Raw genomic sequence first — 6,961 nt, 5'->3', positions numbered from 1 at the left:
CTTTAACTCTTACGACAGACGCCCAAAGGGTTCAGACCCTCGAAGGGTTGAAGGGCGTAACCCTTCAAGCAGAGATAAAAACATGAGTTTCACTCCTCTCACCAAAACCCCTCAGGAGATCCTGGCAACGGAAGAGGTCAAGCAAAACTTCAGACCTCCCAGGCCTCTACCCAAAAGTCGGAAAAACGAGAACTCCACTCAGTTCTGTGAATTCCATGAAGAAAAGGGACATCACACCAATGATTGCTTCCAACTGAAAAAGAGAATTGAAGAGGCTGTCAAGTCGGGAGAACTTGCCCACTTGGTAAAAGGAGTCCGAGACAAGATTGCTGAAAGCAAAGGAAAGGAAGTAAACATGGTATACTCTGATGACAAGGCCCCTTACAAGAAACAACGCCTGGAAGCTTGGGAACTTCAGTGTGTCTGCTTCCCCCCAACACAGAAAGACCCACTACCTGGCCCTCTTGTGGTCGAAGCCCTCGTGGGGACCTTACAAACATGCAAAGCATACATAGACACGGGAGCAGCCACTGAAATCATGTTCGAAAAATTCTTTAACCGATTAAGCAATGAGGAGCGTTCAAGGCTTCAACCCTCCGGGACTTCCATAAAAGGTATCGCTGATATAACCTTGAAGCCTTTGGGCCAAATAACTCTTAACGTATGTTTCAGGGAAGGTTTAAAGGAAAGGACTCGATCACTAACCTTCGTGGTTATCAATATCCCTTCTAACTATGATGTGATCATAGGGAGGCCCGGACAGTGTGCATTTTACATGGCTGTATCTGTTGGCCATGGCACTGTCAAGTTCCCCACTGAGAGAGGGATTGCAACCCTCCAACCCTCTCAGGAAGCCTACCTGATCGAAGGAGAAAGTCCCGATGACGAGAAAGACAAGCAGGGGTTAGTCATCAACCCTAAGTACCCCGAACAGCGGATAAGGGTCAACCCCAACCTTTCTCAAGAAACTCTTTCATACCTTGAAAAGCTGCTAAAACACCACAGCGATGTATTCGCCTGGTCCCCCGAAGACATGACCGGGATTCCTCGAAGCATTGCTGAACATGAGCTAAGGATACCACCAAACGTCAAGCCAGTGGTGCAGAAGAAAAGAAGCCTGGCACCCGAAAGAAGCCTAGCAGCTTGCCAAGAGGTTGAAAAACTCGTATCAGCTGGCATTCTTCGAGAAGTTAAGTACCAGTCATGGATTGCTAATCCTGTTATGGTTCGAAAACCTGATAACTCTTGGAGAATGTGTATAGATTTCAAAGATCTTAACAAGGCTTGTCCTAAAGATTGTTACCCACTCCCAGAAATTGATCTCAAGGTTGATTCACTCACGGGATACCCGTTCAAATGCTTTCTCGATGCATACAAAGGCTATCATCAGATCCTCATGAAAAAGGAAGACGAAGAAAAGACGGCTTTCCACACCGACAAGGGCATTTTCTGCTATCAAAAAATGCCTTTTGGCCTCAAGAACGCGGGAGCCACTTACCAACGGCTCGTCGATAAAGCCTTCGAAAGCCAAATTGGAAGAAACATGGAAGCATATGTCGATGACCTGGTGATCAAAAGCAAAACGGAATACCAGATGCTTGATGACATCCAAGAAACCTTCAAGAATCTTAGAAAAATCAACATGAAGCTTAACCCTGAAAAATGTTCGTTTGGGTTTGATGAAGGAAAATTCTTGGGTCATATTGTGGGAAAGCAGAGCATCAAAGCCAACCCTAACAAAGTAAAGGCTGTTCTCGAAGCTAAACCGCCAAGAACCAAGAAGGAGGTTGAAAGCCTGAATGGGAAGCTTGCAGCCTTGAAACGTTTTACATCAAAACTGGCCGAAAGATCTCTACCATTCTACAAAACGCTCAAGAATTGTTCAGATAAGAAAGATTTCAGATGGACCGATGAGGCTGAGGAAGCTTTTAATCAAATGAAGCAGCACCTTGCTTCACTGCCAGATATCGCAGCACCGGAAACCGGGGAGCTCATATCGGTGTACCTCTCAGTCGCCGATGAAGCCATCAGTGCCGTCCTAACCATTGAAAGGGATAAGGCTCAGGTACCCGTCTATTTTTTCAGCAAAACTTTAAAACTGGCTGAAACCAAATATCCTCCCCTTGAAAAATTAGCCCTGGCCTTGGTCCAAACAGCCAGAAGGCTTAGAAGGTACTTCCAAGCACATCCTATACAAGTGGTCACTGACCAACCCGTTAAGAACGTGCTTGAAAAACCTGAAAACTCGGGAAGATTGGCAAAATGGGCAGTGGAACTAGGTGAACATAACATCACCTATGTCCCACGAAAAGCAATCAAAGCCCAGGTTTTGGCTGACTTTCTAGTAGAAATCCCAAGCCAAAAGACTGAGGAAGTAAACACCACAACCACTGAACCCTCCAACCCTGAAGCCTGGAAACTGTTCACAGACGGGGCTTCAAGCGTTGAAGGGTCAGGAGCTGGTATAATCTTAATCAACCCTGAAGGGCTAGAATTCACATATGCTCTTCGTTTCAACTTTCAGACCACCAATAACGAGGCTGAATACGAAGCACTGATTGCTGGTCTCCGGCTAGCCAAAGAAATGAAAGTCAACAAGCTTGAAGTGTTCACTGATTCACTACTAGTATCAAGCCAAGTCAATGACAGCTACGTTGCCAAAGAGCCCAACATGAGAAGGTACAAAGAAAAATCCAAGGAATTAATGAACACCTTTCAAGCATGCAACATCAAACAAATTCCAAGATCCCAAAACAAAAAGGCAGATGCCTTAAGCAAATTAGCGTCCCTCACATTCGCCCACCTCACAAAAAAGGTGTTGGTTGAAGTGTTGAAGGCTCGTTCAATTGATGAATTGGAAGTACAAGATGTGGTCACCGAGGAAGGTCCGAATTGGATGACTCCCATAAAGAAGTTCCTTCAAAACAATGAACTACCCAACGACCAAATGGAAGCTGAAAGGGTAAAGATCAAAGCAAGACAATATGTGTTGCAAGGAGAAATCCTCTATAAAAAAGGATACCTTGCACCATTACTAAGGTGTGTGGGCCCTGAACAAAGCAAATATTTGGTCAAAGAAGTGCATGAAGGAATATGTGGAGCTCATTTTGGAGCTAGATCGGTGGTTGCAAAGCTCATGAATTTGGGATATTTCTGGCCTTCAATGCATCGTGACACCGCTGAGCAACTAAAGAAATGCGATGCCTGCCAAATCCACTCACCGATACCAAAAAGTCCCAAACACGACTTGGTCCCCATAACCTCAGCATGGCCATTCCATAAATGGGGAATGGACATTGTCGGTCCATTCCCTCCAAGCAAAGGGGGAGTAAAATTCCTATTGGTAGCAATCGACTACTTCAGCAAATGGCCAGAGGTTAAACCCCTTGCCAAAATCACAGGAAAACAAGTCATAGACTTTGTTTGGGAGAATATCATATGTCGCTATGGGTTACCGGGGGTAATTGTCACCGATAATGGGAAACAATTCGCCGAGAAACCCTTCAGCCTTTGGTGCAAGGAGTACAGGATCAACCAAATCTTCAGCTCAGTAGCCTACCCGCAATCAAATGGCCAGGTTGAAAGAACCAACAGAAGTATTGTAGAGGGCATCAAGACAAGATTGGGGAGATATGAAAGTAATTGGCTGGAGGAATTGCCTAGCGTTTTATGGGCAATCAGAACGACGGAAAAAACAAGTCACAAAAAGACACCGTATAGCTTGGTATTCGGATCCGAAGCCGTAATCCCAGCTGAAATAGGAGTTGTAACCCAACGAGTTGTCAACATGGATCCCAATGTAAACACACAAGAGACCATGTTGAACTTGCAACTCCTAGAAGAAGCCCGGGATCAAGCAGCAATACAAGAAGCCAAGTACAAACAAAGGATGGAGGCCTATTACAACAAAAAGGTCAAGAACGAAAGATTCAAGCCAGGGGACCTAGTCCTCAGAAACAATGAAGCCAGCAAAAAGGAAAACCAAGGGAAACTAGGCCCAAAATGGGAAGGTCCTTACACCATCCTCGAAGCACACAAGGGCGGATCCTATAAGCTGGCAGATTCAGAAGGCAAAAGGCTTCCAAGGCACTGGAACGGAAAAACCCTTAGAAGGTTTTATGTTTAGAAAGTTTGGTTTGTAGCAAAACAAAAACCTTTTGTAAAAGCAAATGTTGCTTGAATGAATGAAGTTACTTTATCAAACTTGTCTTTCTATCCTAATATCAGGTTGAGAACCTAGCAAAAAACTCCATGGCAAGGGCCATGTAAGGGGATGAGCTCCCAGGCCATATTGCTCAATAGGTTCAAGGGTTGAATGGACCTATATAAGGGGTGAGTTCCTAAATCAATACAACTCCATGAGACTTATCAAAGAAAAACAATAGTGTCTCATAGACAGGTTTGAACAGCCTACACCAATCGTTCCTTAAGTCTAAAAAATGTACCCAATAAACAGACTTACGAAATCAAACAAATCACAACGAAATAAAAGAAAAGGATAGATACTACGTCTTGATGATAAACACTAAGGCAAAGTGACTGCAGCACTGAACCCTTTAAAGTGTAAAAAACATAAAGACAAAGTAAACAAAGACAAGGCAAGAAAATAAAAATAAACAAGCCCATCAACCAAACATACAAACCAAATCAGAAGCTGCCCAGTGTTCAACTAACGGATACTTAGCTTGAAAGGTTAAAGGCTTCAACCCGGCAGCAACCATACAAAAAGCTTGAAGGGTTGAAACCCCAAAAAACAAACCAAGCAAGTAAAATAAACAAAAACACCAAACCATCATGTCATAGTCAGAAAGGCCATAAAAGACCTTCATTAGATAGTCAAAGCAAGCCCTAGTGACTTGCAGATAAAACTAATGTTCAACAGCCATATAGGCCCAACCAACCAACCATGGGAACCTTAAGGGTCCCCAAAACCTAAAAATTGTTTAAAACATTACACAACATAAAATGTTTGCTAAGAAAGCTACGAATAAATGTCAGTTATCAGAGGGCTTGGAACCTTCACCCTTAGACTTTTTAGCTTTCTTTGTCTTCTTCCCCTTCACACCTTCTTCACCACCAACCGCAGAGGTTTCCAAACCAGCATCTTTCGAGGTTTCAGGCAGACTGGAAAGGGTATCATCACTGTCCCCGGAGTAAGACCTCTTCCTCGACAAAGAGCCCAAAACCTCAGCACAAACCTTCTCATTCAACCCTTCAGGCTTCAATCCCTGTAAAACAGACAAAGGCTTACCAAAGCAGGAGGATACCTCATGAATATAAGGGTAAGTTAGCATCTCCATCTGCTCAACAGAAGCCTTGAAAACATCAGAAGCCTCGGGGCGATACATGGGTGACTTCTCCAAAGGTTGCCCAGATTCATGAAGTTTATAGCCAGCAGTAAGGCCTTGATGCTTCCCCAGGTTCAGCAGCTTTGTGTAAACATCACCAAGGGCAGAATTAAATTCCTTAGAGTGCAAAAGATAAGTCACAACCTGCTAAAACCCATGCTCGATCAACCACTGATTATCCGCAGTCACCTGACCAACGGAAGCCTTCAACCCCTCCTTTTCTTCACGAAAAGCCTTCTGCTGGACAGATAAGGCCTCTCGATCAGCCTTCAACTTCAGCAAATTAGCTTCAAAGCTCTTCTTCAAGTCACCCATCTCAATGGCATGCATCTTCTTCAAATCCTCAATCTCCTTCTTCCAAGCTGCCTCCTTCTCTGCAAACCCAGCCACTTCCTTCTTCATCGATGCAAGGGAGGATTTCATTTTGTCTTTCTTTTTAGAAAAATCCTCATACTCCCGCATCCTTTGGCGAAAGCGTGTAATCCCTTGGGGAAGCATGGCTGCAAGGTTGCAAGTAGTTAAAACCATGCGAGATAACATAGTGTCATCATCCATCTCAGCAATAGCTTCACGAACGGAAGGAGGAGCAAGATGACTAAGAGCATCTTCACAAACAGCAGCATCCTTAAAAGTGTCATCATTCTTAACCAACCAAGAAGGCACATAAGTGCCCTCAGGGTTCAACCCTTCAACATCTCTGCTCGACGATTCTTGAACAGGGGTAGCAACACTCTTCTTCCCTCGAACCTTCTTACCACGCACAACTAATTCCTTCTCCTTCTCAACCTCTGCCTCAGCCTGATCCTCAGAAACCTCGATGTCATCACTCAAATCCACTGGCTCAGTGGAAGTGGATTGAGGAGTAGCCTTCAGTAAACGACGAGATAACCGGCGAGTTGAAGGCTTGGGAACATTGGACTTGGTAAAACCCTTCACATTTGCAACACTGACATAACCTGAACCCTCAAACCTCTGCTCAGAGGTCCTCACAACAACATTTTCACCCGGCACAGTCGGAGCATCTTCAAAAACCACATCGGACGTATCGTCACTCTTGATGAAGTCCAAAGCAGACATAACTGCCAAAAAACAAATAAAGAAAATAAGTTACAAACAAAGTAAGACGAAAAGGCATAGGGGAGAAAATGCATACCAAGGCCATTTCTCATCAACACCGGATCCCGATCAACTTTTGCCCAAATATTACTAACCCCTAAAAGCACTAACAAATGTTCGGGAAAAGGACGAACCCTGGAAGGGCACCCCCGAATGGCTGAAAGAAAGGCATCATTTAATTCAGACTCGGAAGGCTCCGGATCGTTGAGAACAGCATCCGGATGCCTCCACACCATTTTGAAAGGAATGAGGGATTCAGAAACCCAGAAAAACGTATTCTTCCATGATCCAAGGGTCGTAACCATGGAGGAAACGAGACAAGTTTCAACCTTTGTGTTCTCAAAAGTAAACCAATCACCATTTTTGGCTAACCGGAAGAACCTCCGAAAGAGCAACAATGAAGGATCATAACCTAAAGCACGACACAGCACTTCAAAGTGCAAAACCCTAGCCATTCCTTTCGGATGTACTTGCCCAAAAGACACTCGATAATACTC

At 44.3% G+C, this 6,961-nt stretch overlaps 1 protein-coding gene across 1 annotated transcript; it reads right to left on the bottom strand.

Annotated features, from left to right (window-relative positions):
- Positions 1-4,915: 4,915 nt before the first annotated feature.
- Positions 4,916-6,706, bottom strand: LOC110914603. Its single transcript, XM_022159391.2, has 5 exons — positions 6,502-6,706; positions 5,964-6,427; positions 5,538-5,717; positions 5,018-5,228; positions 4,916-4,932 (listed from the first exon to the last, which is right to left on the bottom strand). Exons 1-5 carry the CDS (start codon positions 6,698-6,700, stop codon positions 4,916-4,918), a joined length of 1,071 nt encoding a protein of 356 aa, XP_022015083.2. The 5' UTR covers positions 6,701-6,706.
- Positions 6,707-6,961: the final 255 nt, after the last annotated feature.

The sequence above is a fragment of the Helianthus annuus genome, chromosome 15 (genome assembly GCF_002127325.2).
Source record: "Helianthus annuus cultivar XRQ/B chromosome 15, HanXRQr2.0-SUNRISE, whole genome shotgun sequence".
NCBI classification, from domain to species: Eukaryota; Viridiplantae; Streptophyta; class Magnoliopsida; order Asterales; family Asteraceae; genus Helianthus; species Helianthus annuus.
This window is presented reverse-complemented; position numbering and strand designations above follow the sequence as displayed.

What these genes read in the sequence shown, in the direction of transcription:
- LOC110914603 (XM_022159391.2), bottom strand. Translation starts at nt 6,700, where the DNA reads ATGGTGTGGAGGCATCCGGATGCTGTTCTCAACGATCCGGAGCCTTCC. An exon ending in GTTGATGAGAAATGGCCTTG is followed by an intron (nt 6,428 to 6,501) that starts GTATGCATTTTC and finishes GTTTTTTGGCAG; the next exon opens with TTATGTCTGCTTTGGACTTC. An exon ending in TGAAGGCTTCCGTTGGTCAG is followed by an intron (nt 5,229 to 5,537) that starts GTGACTGCGGAT and finishes TCTGTTTTACAG; the next exon opens with GGATTGAAGCCTGAAGGGTT.